The sequence below is a fragment of the Diadema setosum genome, chromosome 8 (assembly GCF_964275005.1).
Source record: "Diadema setosum chromosome 8, eeDiaSeto1, whole genome shotgun sequence".
In the NCBI taxonomy this organism is placed as follows: domain Eukaryota; kingdom Metazoa; phylum Echinodermata; class Echinoidea; order Diadematoida; family Diadematidae; genus Diadema; species Diadema setosum.
Window position 1 is genome coordinate 26,123,211 of NC_092692.1, and position 15,041 is coordinate 26,138,251.

Sequence of the window (15,041 nt, forward strand, 5' to 3'; positions counted from 1 at the left end):
TTCAGCGATCAGAAATGATAATACAGGGCATGTGTGTAGACTGCGTGGGGAAATGTACGGTGATTATTTTGTGTGATTGTTGTCAACCTCACAAATCTGTTGTAAATATAGCTATATTGTTATTTATTCATTGTAAGTACTTGTAAGTGTGTCATTACCTGCCATGTGTCCAGAATAGGACCATGGACCTGGTACATATGTCAACTTGTCCTTTGTTTTTACTTATCAATAAAGACATGATTACAACAACATTCGAATCCGTCAATAATTTAAGTGCTCTTTAACGGTAAAACTGAACGTAAATAAAAAGTGATGATGCAGTTATTTTCAATACGCTCGAATATTAGGGATTATTTTCTCGGTCTCTTATCGACTTTAGAATAATAAAGATAAGCTAGAATGTAAAACGTCCTCTGTGATAAACTATTATGTTGTGATCAGACACGTTATGTCCACTGATCTCTTATAGGAAATATCAACAACGATCAGTGATTCCATGTAGAGCGTGTAGTATTGTCGTCGCTGTACGTTAGTTGGCGCTGTGCAATTTCAAAGGCATGTGAATTTAACACTAGGATGTTATTGATAGAACAATATATATATATATATATATATATATATATATATATATATATATATATATATATATATATATATAATTTGTTTTGATATATACATTGTTTTGATTGAATTGACTTGATGGAAATGAAGTCAATAAAATAATCAAAATGAAAATCAAATTAGACGAAAATGAAATAAGCGCAAAATGTAGATAACAAATGGTAATGAAAATATTTAATTCTCTTCATTATCGTATTTTCAGGACTTGCGTGATTCGAAGGAACGATGCAGATAAGAGCGACTGGTATGGCAATCAACTTTTAAGTTCCGCGATGATCGAGTCCGTATTGCCTTTGGTTTCATAATTAAATCGTCAGGTTTTCATCTGTCATTGCCGCCATTGCAAAACAATTTTACGTCATAACCGTCAAGAAACAGCGGTAATTTCATACGCATTGATTAAAAAGCGGCGACCTTTCTATGAGAGGAATGGCGCTTTTTGAAAGTGATAGCACTTCAGCAGGAAAAGATAAATGTAATTTGCGTGTGTGCATTTCAAAAATATAGTTGAAATTTTGTGTTGATTTTTTTTTTTTCGTCATTAAAGTTTACCGCTACCAGAAAATGACCACCAACTTATACATGTTCCATTCCATTACAGATCTTTATCATCTTTTCCTATCCTCCAGGCGTATAAAAGCTGACGAACGTACGTTTAAGGACAGGAACAAACCTGTACCACCGTTTCAAGATCTGCGCCATACATACCAGCCCAGATGACTAGCATGACAAGATGCAATCTTTTATTCTGAGCTTTCCCACCTCATCTTACATGATTGTGAAGTTTATAAGTGACTCATGCATTTATGAAGCATACATTACTGGTTCAACAAATTTGAAATCTATGACTTGAAATGATCATAAAGTTAGTATGTGATTGTTGAAATGTTTGTAGATTATAAAAATGATCTCTGAAAATGTAAAGACAAAACAGAATTAACATAGAAAAGAAATAAAAAGAAAATGGCCATATTTTGGCGATGTGGTACGAAATTGATTGCTGGAGATACGAACGTGTATTCTTGCAAACGAAATTGAGCAAAATTGTTTCTATGACGTTACCATGGCCTGAAATCGCGACAGGTGCGAAATTGACTGAAGGTATTGTGCCGCGAAATAGAATTAATCTGTCATTAAGTTGAATGATGATGTCAAAAATGATTATCTTTTACATCTACAAACCTGAAACTTCTTAATGGCAAATTTGAACTAAAGGAAAAGTCAATTGAGGTGAATCACAAAAGCGCTTGTTAAAGAATTTGGATGAAATGTTTATCCATCTGGGTGGGAGAACTTATAATGGCAGTAGTTGCTGTTGCTGTTGTTGTTGCTGTAGTTGTTGAAGCAGTGCTACATACTACTACCATTATTACAGCTACTACTACTACTACTACTACTACTACTACTACTACTACTACTACTACTACTACTACTACTTCTACTGTACATGTAGTACTACTAATAATAATAATGATGACACTCGAAATAATATAGGGTTTCCCAGCCAATTTCGGAAAATTGTCATTCATTTTCATTCTATGTGCATTCAAATTCGCATGTTTGAAGCGGTGCAGTGACTTTGGTCAAACGATTTCATGCTTTCAAATTTGTTTTTAGGCACACGAATAAATGGTCACAAGTTCAGTTCGGATGTAAGCATTCAGTTTCATGATTAGGCATGGATTTCCACGTTTGTGCATAAAAATTAGTGCGATATGGGCTAGCTAAGCACTTTAAAGCACGTTCAACTTTACTTTTAAGCAAGCGATTTTCACAACTGAGTATTCAAGACTTTTAATTTCGTAATGCACGTACATTTATAAATACGCAAGATATATTATGTTTAGCTACTCATTGAATGTGACTTTTACTTTTAATCTTGAATTTCATCATCATGATCAGCATTTGTTTATTTGAACAGCCAGACTTTTTCCTTTGCGATACATGTTATGTAAACTTCAGTATAAAATCCTCATTTTGTCATGTCATCATTTTGGGTTTTTTTTTTTATCTCTAATTAACATCTTTGTTTGCATAAAGATCATCATACTGTCTTTATGATTTTCATTTGACGTCTTTATTTGATAATGACCATCATTTATACTGCTTTGTGATCTTCGTTTTACATAAAATTATTTGCATCATCATGTATGTGTGTCATGTTGCATGGATGACGTCAAGCATAGGCAGTGTCAGAACTAATCAAAGGTAGCTATTGTTGAAAGTCTTATGTCGAGGTGTCTTCTTCTTTAATTTGCCACTTCGACTATACTCAGGAATGTGATGTGAGTTTTCAGTGTGTTGGAGAAACCATTTCATTTGCCGGCGATTATGGACCGCGTCATACGAATCATACAGCCAAAGAGTAATACAGCCCAAGAGTTATATATCCCACGAGTCAGACACCCAATGAGTTGGACACTAAACAATTAAGGCTCATGAGCCCGACACTGTAGGCAAACAAGGCCCACGAGTTTGACACTATACTAGAGTTTGACACTACGCAATAAGACCCACGAGTCCGACACTGTTAACAAACGAAGCCCACGAGACCGACGCATTAAGCCCCGTGATGTTATGTCGAACTCGTTGGTCATTTTTACCTAGTGTCGAACTCGTGAGCCTTTCTTTTTGCTTTTGTCGTACTCTTGGACATTGTTTGCCTAATAGTGTCGAACCCATGGACCTTATTTGCTTATAGCGTCGAACTCGTGGGCTTAGTGACTAGTGGGCAGCATGACTCATGGACCTTTACTCTATCGAACTCGTGGGCCGTACGGGGCCGTATGACTCACGGGCATTGTTCAATGTCGAACTCGTGGGCCGCATGACTCGTGCGGGTGTCGGTCTCATGGGAACGACCCCCCCCCCCCCCCCCGTTGTGAGAGCATGTTGAGAGAATGTTATCAGGTGAGTAACTTTGTATAAGGACTTTTTTATATTCGATCTTGCCCTTATAGGACAGGACAGAACTTTGATTTGAATACTGTCATTCATTGTTGTGTTTCGCGCATTCATTATTACCGCATTCACGTGTCGGTGAGGGAAAAGACTGACTCATCAGACCGACACGATCGATTGATTAAAATGCACACGCAGCAACTTTATTGGTTAACCTTCGACTGTCTCAGTTGTGTTGATATATTGAGTAATGGTGTCCAAGAAATCGGGCTCATATTGCCATGGGATGCTATAACCGGGATCGTTATCTTCGCTTCGAGATTTGAACTATCGTTTTGGGCCCGAAGATCTATACGTGATGCGTAAATGAGGTAATCACCACCAATAAAATTCTCCTCGAATTTCGCGGCGGATTACTTCACAGTCTTCGCGCATACGATTATCAGAGTCTCTGGTTCATTGAATCTGTATGAAATGTACGGAGGCGTGTCTTTGTGAGTGGGGTGCAAGGTTTCACGTCTGAAGACGGAACAGAGTTCATTCTTGTCTTCAACAGTTGTCACAGAGATCAACGAACTGCTCGTTTTGTTTCATTTTCTTCCTCAGTATACTTGACTAGAATAATAAACTCTGTTCCTCGTTCGATTGCTCAAAAATGAGTACACAATTTCGTGCACATGAACAACAGAAATATACGTTTTATTTGGGCATATAAGCCTGCAGAGGACAATTTATATGCAGAACTTACAATCTTCAACGTATCATGGAAGATTTGTACCAGAATCGGAATTATATCCAAAGAAGACTAGTATATTTCAATCTCCTAAATGGCATTTGTCGTGTGGCCAAAGCGAAAGGGAGACAACCTATTTGAAATGGCCTGAAATGGCCGCATGCAAGAAGTCCAAGTATCATTTGGGAGAAAATGTCAGGAAATACAACATGTGTTTGTGTGTCTTTGCGTTTGTGTACAAAATGTGTGCACATGTATGTGTGAATGCAGGCTAGTATAGTGTAAAAAGACTTAGTCTAAACATTTTTATGCTTCTCCGATTCATAAATGCGGCGTAAAGAAAAAGTACAGATGAAAACACGAGAATTTGCACAAAAAGGCTTCTGTAATCATTTCCGGTCTCTGACCAGAAACAATAGGCCTATAGTGGAAAAAAGGTGATCAACAACAAACAACGCAGCAATATATACCATAGTGTTACCGAAGTTGTAATTATGATTGATGGTTTCGTGGGATGTTAATTTAAGAGACGTTAAGTTTACACTCTATCAGAATTAACCCGTCAGCTCCAAGGATAAGATGCTTCACCATAGTTTTGATGTAATAATATGACAAACCCGGTTCTAGCAAACAAAGGGTTTAAATCAGCTGCAATTTCTTAATATATTCATTAATTAAATGTTGTCCGTTGTGCGACTGCAACTTGAAAGTGGTCATTACCATTTGTTGAGTGAGCTATTTCGATAATTGAAGCAAAGCTTCTTTTCAGCCTGTTTTGTCGAACCCAATACGAGGAATTAAGATTGATAACCCTCATTCCAAGAGATGATCTGTCCATTTAGATCAATGCTGATTGCATGGCGATCAACAAGCCTCGACTCGGGTAAAGCAATGGTAACGGATCACCCCGGGAGAACGAAGTACGGCTTTGCGACCCAGATTTTCGCGCCTAACGGCAGCAAGTTATCAGCGGGACCAGGCGAGTAAAACGACTTGGCTAAGCACTTCCGCCAGTTCTTTCATCCTCCAACACGCACCACATTTTGACGAGGCATCGCTTCCCAGTGTACCCGTACTCAGTCGCAGACGGTCGAGCGAAGTCGAGAGCAGCGTGCCGCTGATAAGCTCGTGGGCGCTCAGACAAAATAAGCCGGTGACACATGAACTACCCGATTAGCGGCCCTCTCGGAATTCATCGCGCTAAGATCGCAATTAAAGTGGAAATGCCTGGGTAGCGTGCTGAGTTTATCCACCCTGTTCGAGTGCGTGGAATGATGAAGGAGTCATAAAAATATTGCCAGAGCGTGAGAAGGCAAGGCGGTGAAGATAAGCATCATTAACGTGAGGAGAGGGTAAGAAACATTTTTATTAAACGCTAAATTCCTGGTTGCCAACCAATGTGGATGTACTTGACATTTTATGAGCTAGAAACCATACTAGGCCACAATGTTTTAACATGCGTTTCATATTTCTTTTATATTTCAAAACGTGTTTATTGCTCTGTAGTAGAACGTAATATGCGTGAAATACACGACTACATCTGAAGTAAATTCAGGTTCAAGTCAATGTGAGGTGAAGCCATGGAAACCATGCGAGCTGTTTATATTCTAAGTTTTTGAGAGCATTGCTGTTTGTTAACTTTGCCGTGGAAGGTTTGATGGACGATAGGAAAAAGATGGAATTATGACAAATGTGGGGTCACCTGTCTCCTTTCATATTTGCCTGTTTGAAACAGAGCGTCCTCATATCACCAAGTTTGGAATGTTGTTGATTTGTTGACCATTAACAAGTAGAAAACATTTATCTAGCTAATGACATAGATGATATGTGAAGAAAAGTAAAGTGAAAAAAAAAGTGAAGTAAATCTGGCTCGGAGAAAAGAAATGAGATATTTTTTTTTTTAGAACGCTGTGCACATTAGAATGACTGATTGCCATCGTGGACTACAATCATCATTGCGCAGTCTCTCTTCGTTTAATGAAAATTGTCAAGGATTTCAATTTGTAAATCATATATTATATTGCTATGATAATGAATTCATACGCATCGGTCTGGGTGGGAAGGGGAGGGCTAATACTTCAATTTAAGTTCTGTTAAGTTATATGTTTTCCATTATTACAGCCTAAGAATGCAGTATGTAAAATTAGTGATTGATTGTGGTTGCAAACATTTTGTGTGTCGTTTCTGAAATGCTAATAGAATGGATAATGATAACATTCATAACGATGCTAGAGATGAGAGTAATAACTGATTCACCTTTTTTTTTTTGGCGTTTTCATAAGAAGTGATCAAATAGAAGTTACTAGAATGACGGAGTCAGGAAACGAAAAGTCAACGACATTTTTCAGAGTAGACACACAATGACACACCATTTGTCACTCAAGTCATTACGAGGTGAATCTACTGCCAACCCAATTTGTTTCAAATTATCTTTTCTAACTTGTTTCGGTTAACTGTTGAATTTCTCGTGTCTGTCTGCATAAGTTATGAGTTCTAGGGTTTTTTAATCATTATTATTGCATTTCTAGGCCATATTCATTATCATCATCACTTTGATTATAATTGTTGTTTTTAGTATCTGTGTCAATAGTGTCGTTATTGTTATCACTTTATCATTATTGTCATTAGATTCAATATAGTAGATATAGCAGTAGTGGTAGAATAGTTAGCATCGTTATCATCATCATTATTACAATAACTGTCATTGTAAATTGTTATATAGACTAGCACACCTGTTCCCTATACAATATACAATACAATACAATCGGATCATTTATACAGCGCCCTTACACAGTCAATGACTGGTTTCACAGCACTTCACAACAAAATTCAGTCACAGATTAGTATAAAAAAGGAAAGTCTTAAGATTCTTCTTGAAGACATCAAGGGATGGGGAAATGCGGACAAACCGAGGTAGATCGTTGCACGATCGTTCCACAATCCCTTGTTGGTTGACTGTGGGAGGAGCCTACCAGAGCCGATTGGGGTAGTGGTGGCCATTGGTGTTTTGCAAAAAATAATTGATAGATCATGATTTAACAGACCTTGACATTTATAGTTATTCCAATCTTTTATGTAGTCTCTCATACTGTTTATTCAAAACACATGCTCATGTTCAGAAATGTATTAACATGGAAGAACTGATCATAGTCTGTACTTGCGACCTACTACTGGTCTGTCCGTCTTGTAAATCGGATATTGAGATAAATACCATAGCTAGCACACCTGTTCAAGTGAGGTAGAACCTATCCTAATAAGTTTTCTCATGTCACAGGTGTGTGCTAAGTCGAATCACGATTACGACATTAAGCGAACTATTTGCCTAAACCTACTTTCCGCCGCAACCTCACTTTTGTTGAAAAAACACCAGCAACAATGCCGTTTGATCTTTAAAAAAAAAAATCAAGCTCAAGCTATTTCCCAGATTTACATTGTGAATGGCAAATATGGTACATTGTACATCAAGACACGTACTGTTAGCTAGACTGATGATTGAATATAGATTTGTCCGTATCCTCATCTAAAATGGTCATCTCTGTAAATAATGTGTGAACAAACACGTACCTACACACCCACCTACACACACACACACACACACACACACACACTCATATTCTGTAACTGTCAATCAACGCTTCTTCTAGCATGGGTATCTAGGGTCAAAATAGTGTAAGTGACAATAGAGTTTCATGAAAAGTAAATAAAAAAAGAAGTAAGAATGCTCGTGGGGAAACGGATGTTTACATCCTGCTTTGGTTTCAATATTGCTCGAATCCACTTCGCCTTATTCTCTATCCAGAACAGGGAGACTAGATAACAGGGGAGGGGTTGCTGGTGACCAGATTTCCGTAAAGGGTAACAGAGCTGTGGGCTCTTTGATCAATAGCTCGTTCTTGACATGAAATTATGTATTCATGGCAGAGCGAGAGAGGACAAACCCTCGATCCATACCTCTAAGGGGAAGCCGTGTCAATTTGACTGTGGTCGATAGTCAGCTCAGATGGCTCGATTGTTAGTGAGCAGGTAAACCCACGGTCAATAAAGTTATATTAATAGGTCCCGAAGTGGGAGCGCACGCGTTGATCGTCTGCCTGTCCTCTGAAAATGGCGGCAAATCATCTATCGCACCTCTAATGACGGATGCCCTCTCCCAGTCATCAGCCACGGTGCCGGGCTTGGGGTAGATTTTCAGCCAGAGATGAGAGGTCCTGATATGACACTGACTTACCTTTGCAAAGAAGCACATGAAACAAAATCGACAACAGCGGCAGCAGTACCAATAGTGACAGCAACAAAAGCAAGAGCAACAACAGCAACACCGAATATCGATAGCATATAGGACGATCGCCGGTGGCGTAGGTATCACCTTTAAGTGGTGAGATGAGATTACCAGAGTACCTAGGGGCCATCACCGTGACGCCATGTCATGTGACCAGCTGTGCCTAAAAATACAAATAACGATTTTAGTAAATGGAGAGGTTTTTGCTCTCCAGTTATCCCATACGTCCATCATCCTGATTTCTAGAGCGCGGGGGATCGCTGTCACAAAGTGGATTGTGCTTTTATCGCCTTCCGTTTCTCTATGTTCCTTCGTCTCTAAAGTTTGTCATATCATTTTCTGATAGTCTGAGGAGGAAGATCGTAGTAAGATGACATGCTCCACGTGAAGATATGTAAGAAATAGAGCGTGAAGTAAACTCGCCTATTTGAACTCGTCATCTACACTGATTACACGAGTTGAAGTGAGCAGGGCCTAAAAGCATGATGCTATCTCGGTGTCGCACTCCTCCCAGGTCTTTTCAACTAGCTGTGACAAAATGGCCGAATTGATGCGACACTCAAGCCTGGTTGATACTCCATCGATCAAGCCTTCCTTGAGGCTGCACGGTAAAGTGGTCTAGTGCTTGACAGGATTTAAGAATACTTAGTCTGTGGACACCAATTTGTTTACAGGTCTGGCGCAGTGACATACGACACTTCTCTACACCTCAGACCTACGTCGATGAAGCGGCTAGCGTCGAAGTGCTCTCGTTTGTTGCCATCTCATTGTTCTGGCAGTCTCAAACACTGCATTTGCTTCCAGTCGGCTCTGCCATTTCTCAAAAAAGAGGTAAAGACAAAGGTATAAAAACTAACTCTGCAAGGTTCAGTCCCAATCATGATCTACAGTGTTAAAATCGTCGTATGACAAATCATATTTATTTTGAGTGCACACAAAGTAAGATGAAATTTAAACAAGCCTGCAGCTTCTACGTTCTCACATAACTATTAGTCACGATGTTCCTTTGAAGGGAAGACAATATAAAAAGGAAACGAATCAGAGTGAAATTTTCTGATAGCGACTTGAAAGTTGATGATGTGTGGTTTCCAGCAACTTGTGAGAATAAATTCAATTTCAATTTATTTCATTTTCTTCTTCCACAGAACATCACTCTTTCTCAGTTAGTTTTCTTCTCGAGAAGATGTCTCACCTCTTTGCAAACTTATATTTATACGAGAAATCGCCTCTGACGAGAAATTTACCTTGAACGGAAAGCAGTGATCAACGCAGTAGATTTATGGCAAACCTTTAAAAGTTGAAACGATGCTTCACAGCATTTTCAAAAGGTTTGGTCATCGTCTGACATGGCGGCTATTTGGCAACGCAAAGTCTTCGTCGTTTCGTAGTCATTAACTACCAGTACAGACACTGACAAAAACAATATGGCGTTCTTTTCACAATTTTGAATACAGACATAAAGTCTTTTATAGTGAAATATGTATCTAAGACAAATAACAACAGCAATATTGATCTGTAGACTCATGGAGTGTATATCGTTTTCTTTTTTATTGTAGAAATGTGTAGACACTTACATTGACTGCTATGGCAATTTACAAGATATCCATAAAATATGAAGTTGATAACAGACATTCAATTATTCATAGAGTGGAATTCTCCAACCTCTCCAATCCACTAGAAGTCTTTTTGTGCTTCCTTTCTTTTCGTCTTTCTCTGCTCCCATTCCAGAGAGCTTTTTGATACCATATAACTGTGCCATTATGTCACCCAGTGTTTAGATCGTGCTTTTAATACCGAACAGGAAAGCGACTACCCAAAGCACTAAAATCTTACCTTCTTATCTCTTTCAAGAAATATTGAAAATGTACTAATAAAAGCTGGCATTCTCGATTCGCCTATGGAGCTGTACACCATTGTGCAAACAGCTGCCTCTAGTGTTAAGATCACTCGTAACATTCATTCAAACGCGTACATCGAACCCCTCGGAGTAAATTATTGATGTAATTTATCGGCATTATAGTTCGCGATGTGCCAGAGCTGATCATGCGGAGATCCATTCCGCATGACGACTAAAGAGAATTCCGAAAGTAAACCCCTAGAGATAGGGCGATCATTAAGTTACTAGATGATAGTCTTATAGGGGAACAGCAAGATAGTACCTTAAACCCATCATTTTCTGAATTTTAAGAAGTGCATTAAAGTTACATATATGGTTTTCAGACTCTTGAGTGGTGGTATCATTGCATGAGAGTCGCCATGTGATATGCTTCATAGGAGCATATCGAAATTGCCTTTTCTCTCTTGATTCTTGAGTGCGGTCCACACTCGGTACATTCGCATCGGTTTATGAGAACATGAGAGGGTAATTGTAGAGATTGCATCGCATGGTATATACACCAAGAGCCGTCTGTAACGAAGTATGCAATGATCCGAGTTCTCAGCGGGCTTTGCAGGCCACATCCCCTCCGGTTTTCTCTTCCCTCGTCGCGTTTAAACAAATTGCGGCGGTCCGCTTCTTTCCCCGCGCTTTATATATTTACCCTGACGTTGGGTTGCGAGAGGACCTATTAAGGTGAGTGTATAGACACACTGGAGAGGCAGACCGTGAACCCATCCAACATTTCCTTTGCGCTGAGACTCCAGAGTGCGTTCACGTCTCCCTTAGAGAACCTTTCACATTTCATCCGAGTGCGGCGTCTGGCAAAAATCGAAATTGACGTCATGTCATGTCTGAAAGACATAGATGCCGACTGCTCGCTTGAAGAAAAGTGTCCTTGCGTTTCTTTCTCAAATGAAAAGGATCAGACCGAAGTGGACGTCTGGTTGAGACTTGTCCTGTCTCGTTTAAATCGCATCTAATAGATAGTATATTGGGCTAAAGGTGTGTTACCTTACCTCAGCGTCGGTTACAATTACCCCATGGCAGTCATTTGATCCAATTCTATCACAAATCATCAACTCGCGCAGGCATTCAAGCGTATAGAATGAATTTTAGGGGCTCACAAACTGCGTTAGCTACTGCTACCTTTTTTCTCCATTTCAAGCTAAAGACATGTGGTATTTTGCTTTAAAAAGGGTGGTTTGTATCATCTATCCTTGTGTAATCAATTCTGGCTATCGCTTAATGCATCAATAACGACGTAAATGGCATGATTCACAAAACTAGAACAATGTCTCGATTTCTCTCTAAGAATCACTTTATAGTTTTCGGCATAAAGTGGAAGATGGATTCATGCTGTATGAACTTCAAGATTACTTTTGTGAACTGTACGTTGCCGAGAAATCGTCGTATCCGTAGTTAGCCATGTTAACAATATTTCCTAGAAAGGTCGTGTGTGTCGAAGACGAAACCATGGATTTAAAGTGAATTTAAAATGAACAACTATATTAAAACAAACTAAGAGAGAGCTCGTTAGGCAGTCCACATTACCGTTATTGTAAGGAAGCTCCTTTTCAATTATACATAATTCCATATTTGATATGTTGCCGCAGCAACATATTATATGCAATTTTTCGTACTACTTCCGTTATTTTCTGTCAATCTCATGTTAATAGAGCACTATTATACAGTCTACATTCAAACTGAAATAAGTTGAGTGACCATTTTCATCTAATTTCTTCTCGTTTATATTCAAACTACAAGCGAATTAGCGTTTTATAGATCATTTCAAATAATGATCACAGCAGACAATTGCACCCGTCGAATTGTTCATATATGCAGTGATACGGCTGATTGAGACAATGTTACTAGAGGCACACGGTCGTGAGATGGTTCAATTATATTGGGGCATACGATAGGGTATTCCATGGATTGAAGATTGAACGTTAAACCTGCCTTTGCCCTCGGTAAACACACACAAGAAAATAATGTATATGTTGCAATCTGAGTAGGGCCTAAGTGTTCGATTCGTGTCATGAAAATGCATGATTTACCCTTTTCACCTATTTTAATTGTTCCTTTGCCTTAACTAATCTACTGTAATCTTATCACCGAAATAGTGAAGCTGACATAATGGGGTTGGCTATTCCGTAATTCCCTAGACTTTGCTCATGAACAACCGAGTTCCGGTAGGTAATAGTGTATGTACAGGACGAGCGGATTTTGTCGCACTGAAGTTTTAACTATCAGTTATGATAAAGATAAAAGTGATAGATTATATAAATGGTAACACTGATGAAAGAAATAAATATCATACGCATACATACATACATGCATTACATAGAAAGATAGACGGATATCATAAACATAATGCCATATGCCACATTACTTCGCAAACGTGCTAAAAACACACATAAACGCCCAGTTGCCTACTGGGAACCCACCAACACCCATTAGTCTCGGAACGAAGGACGTTGGAAAATGTTTTGTTCAATAGGACTTTTTTTTGCAGCGCCATCTGGGCCCCATTTTATTAAAAAATGATATAATTATAGCAAATTTTGCTGGAATGGCAATTGTCATGGTTACGACAAAAAACCAGCTTCCTGATTGGTTGTTGCTATGGGAAGTAGCTATTCCAGCAAGAGTTGCTATCCTAACATCTTTTATGAAATGGGGGCCAGGTCATGGGTTCGGAGTATGCTACTTATTGAAAGGACAGTTCGTCATCCACAGGATAACGACGCTTCTCCAGCTCCAATAAGCAGTTGCCTCCAACTCCAGTACGCAGTTATGAATGTTTAAACGGTTGTTAATACTTCACATAATTCTATCATAACATCAACACGGTAACCTTGTTCCTTTCAACTTCCACCTGTGTTATTAACGTTTTCTCTTTCGGTTTACAGGTCGAAACTTATTGTGATCAACCCTGACCAGTAGAGACTTGCCAAATAACGGAATAACACGGAATACTATAACATCATGGAGCAGACGATAGTGATGAGCACGAGCATTCTGGAGTCAGAGCTGAATACTCCAGCCAAAAACTGCTACAGACTCGTCATCCTTGGCTCGTCCAAAGTGGGCAAGACGTCGATCGTCAGGCGATTCCTGTCGGGAGAGTTCGTGGAACAATACACACCGACCATCGAGGACTTCCACCGGAAAATCTACAAGATTCGCGGAGAAGTATATCGATTGGATATACTGGACACATCGGGCAATAACCCGTTTCCCGCCATGAATCGCCTATCGATACTGACAGGTGAGTAACAGTCAAGATTTTGGTTTTGGTTTGGTTTATTTCTGTATTTAAGCAAATGCAAACTCAATACTAATTCCAAAGATACAAGTTCATAATATCAAATGTAATGATGCATATTGTAACAAAATATTACAAAAGTACAGAACACTGGCAATAGATTGTACAATAAACATATTATACAAAATATGCAACTGGGATGAGGATGTAGTAAATATTTTTCCAATAAATGAGAGAGATAATTGAATGCATTAGACCTCCATCGTGAGCAGTTAGGCTCGAAATTGATGGGGCCTCAAGCCTCATCATTGTCATTAGTCAGTCGATAATGCATCACGTAAACTGAAACAGTGGGAGTTATGGTGATTCCACAAGGTTTTGTTTATTGGTGTATTTGCTGGTTGCTTTATTTCTCCATGTTTGCTAGTCAGGCAGGACAGCTCATCTGTTGTGTATTCCCCATCGGTATCTTTAGAGGTGCCTTCCTTTAACCCTGTCGCTGCCATTTACAACCTGTTTATACACAATGTCAAAGACGTTTTCGTGTGGCGGTCCTCACAGGGTTAATGACTTGTGGTTGGTATGCGACAGGTGGTGCTCAGAATTGCAGACTGAAACGTCATCCTTGTAGGGACATAATTCAGATGTAAACCCCTGAATGGTATAAATATCGACTCCTTGCAGAAATCAGGGAGTCACTTCCCTGCAGAAATCAAGAGAGACTACTAAGTCTGGTTAGAGACGCGTCACAAGTTTGGACTAGACGCTACAGAGCGACTAATAAACTTGCCATCATGCCCAGACCACTCTACTCTCTGTTCTCTAACCTGTCCGACTGAACTGCGTGCTGTGTGTGGTGCGAAGTGACGCTTTGCAATACATCTATAATTACACTCTAGGGAAAACTGATAGCGAAGTTTCCTGAAATCTCAGAAATGGAAATTTCGTTACAATACTAACGAAGGCCGCGAAATTCGCCCTCACCCCGCCCCCAGTACGTACTTAAGGATCCCTCGAAATAGAACTAAAAAATACCTTTAAGCCCTGTTAGAAAAGAAAAAACACCCTCACAAACCCCACGAGACACAATTTTTCAGAAGTTTCGACCATAGAGGGAAGGAGGGAGGGGGAAGGGGTACCCTCTGGACCTTTTCCCATCAATCATTTAAAACAGTCAGGTAAGTGTGCCTGAGGGGCAACTTAATTTTTTACATGTGCCCCATCCCTCCCTCCGCTCCCCTGAAGACACTGTGTCTATCATCGAGGTAAGAAGGGGTCACCACGCATGTGCATGTATTATGGATTGTCAATTTTGTTAGGAGCACAAAGGGATACCATGGAGAATAATATGGATCCTTAAACA

The 15,041-nt window shown here is 39.4% G+C and overlaps 1 protein-coding gene across 1 annotated transcript in view; it reads left to right on the top strand.

Moving 5' to 3' along the window:
• Nucleotides 1–13,649: 13,649 nt before the first annotated feature.
• The window catches only part of LOC140232281 (GTP-binding protein Rhes-like), a 45,249-nt gene continuing 43,857 nt past the window's right edge, over nucleotides 13,650–15,041 (top strand). Inside the window, exon 1 of the mRNA XM_072312412.1 lies at nucleotides 13,650–13,681. Within this exon, the coding sequence (XP_072168513.1) occupies nucleotides 13,657–13,681 (25 nt within the window). The 5' untranslated portion in view covers nucleotides 13,650–13,656. The remainder of the gene's footprint in view (nucleotides 13,682–15,041) is intronic.